Source organism: Eucyclogobius newberryi, unplaced genomic scaffold (assembly GCF_026437365.1).
Source record: "Eucyclogobius newberryi isolate DKJ021-1_F unplaced genomic scaffold, fEucNew1.0.hap1 SCAF_541, whole genome shotgun sequence".
NCBI classification, from domain to species: Eukaryota; Metazoa; Chordata; class Actinopteri; order Gobiiformes; family Gobiidae; genus Eucyclogobius; species Eucyclogobius newberryi.
The window spans coordinates 13,518-15,000 of NW_027316214.1; the positions used below are offsets into that span (position 1 = coordinate 13,518).

Here is a 1,483-nt window from a genome sequence, read left to right on the forward strand (position 1 = left end):
TCACAGTCTGTGGGCGGGGCTCCATCACAGTCTGTGGGCGGGGCTCCATCACAGTCTGTGGGCGGGGCTCCATCACAGTCTGTGGGCGGGGCTCCATCACAGTCTGTGGGCGGGGCTCCATCACAGTCTGTGGGCGGGGCTCCATCACAGTCTGTGGGCGGGGCTCCATCACAGTCTGTGGGCGGGGCTCCATCACAGTCTGTGGGCGGGGCTCCATCACAGTCTGTGGGCGGGGCTCCATCACAGTCTGTGGGCGGGGCTCCATCACAGTCTGTGGGCGGGGCTCCATCACAGTCTGTGGGCGGGGCTCCATCACAGTCTGTGGGCGGGGCTCCATCACAGTCTGTGGGCGGGGCTCCATCACAGTCTGTGGGCGGGGCTCCATCACAGTCTGTGGGCGGGGCTCCATCACAGTCTGTGGGCGGGGCTCCATCACAGTCTGTGGGCGGGGCTCCATCACAGTCTGTGGGCGGGGCTCCCTCACAGGTGGGCGGGCCAGTATTGGTCGTTCATGTAATGCTGTGATGATGCGTAGCTTGGGGGGGCGGGGTCTCGCTCGTCGCTCAGAGACAGCTCCACCTCTCTCTCCCACTCGCCCTCCACCAGTTTGTACAAGTCCAGAGCAGCAACGGCGTCTTCCACAGGACAGTGACCGCTCCTACTGACCTGAGACAACCACAACGGAGAGGACAGGTGAGGGGACAGGTCAGGAGAAGAGAGGATAGGGGGGACAGGACTGACAGGACATGACAAGAGAGGACAGGTCAGGAGAGAGGACAGGTCAGGAGAGAGGACAGGTCAGGAGAGAGGACAGGTCAGGAGAAGAGAAGATAGGGGGGACAGGACAGGGGGGAGAAGAGAGGACAGGACGGACAGAACAGGACGGGACAGGGGGGAGAGGACAGGGGGGACAGGACAGGGGGGAGAGGACAGGGGGGACGGGACAGGGGGGAGAGGACAGGGGGGACGGGACAGGGGGGACGGGACAGGGGGGAGAGGACAGGGGGGACGGGACAGGGGGGACAGGACAGGGGGGAGAGGACAGGGGGGACAGGACAGGGGGGAGAGGACAGGGGGGAGAGGACAGGGGGGAGAGGACAGGGGGGAGAGGACAGGGGGGACGGGACAGGGGGGACAGGACAGGGGGGAGAGGACAGGGGGGACAGGACAGGGGGGAGAGGACAGGGGGGAGAGGACAGGGGGGAGAGGACAGGGGGGAGAGGACAGGGGGGAGAGGACAGGGGGGACAGGACAGGGGGGAGAGGACAGGGGGGTGTTTTCTTTTGCGTCACATTCTTAGAGTTTGAGTCTCACCTGGATCTGTCGGTGCAGAAGCTGATTGGTCAGAGCCTTCAGAGAAGGGCGGAGCTCTCTGGGGAAACCGGCCAATCGTGTGAGGAGGCGGGTGCAGCTGGTGTCTCTGATCATGTGACCAGGATGAACCAGGTCCAAAGACTTCAGGTCGAACTGGACCGAGTGTCCA

General features: G+C 64.4%; 1 protein-coding gene across 2 annotated transcripts in view; it reads right to left on the bottom strand.

Moving 5' to 3' along the window:
- Positions 1–395: 395 nt before the first annotated feature.
- LOC140383569 (interferon-stimulated gene 20 kDa protein-like) overlaps positions 396–1,483 on the bottom strand; it is a 3,493-nt gene continuing 2,405 nt past the window's right edge. For both annotated transcript variants that reach the window (XM_072466004.1, XM_072466003.1), the window contains exons 4-5: positions 1,315–1,483; positions 396–666 (exon numbers count right to left, since the gene is read on the bottom strand). The exon at positions 1,315–1,483 is cut by the window's right edge and continues 32 nt beyond it. In XM_072466004.1, the coding sequence (XP_072322105.1) occupies positions 481–666; positions 1,315–1,483 (355 nt within the window). In that variant the 3' untranslated portion in view covers positions 396–480. The remainder of the gene's footprint in view (positions 667–1,314) is intronic.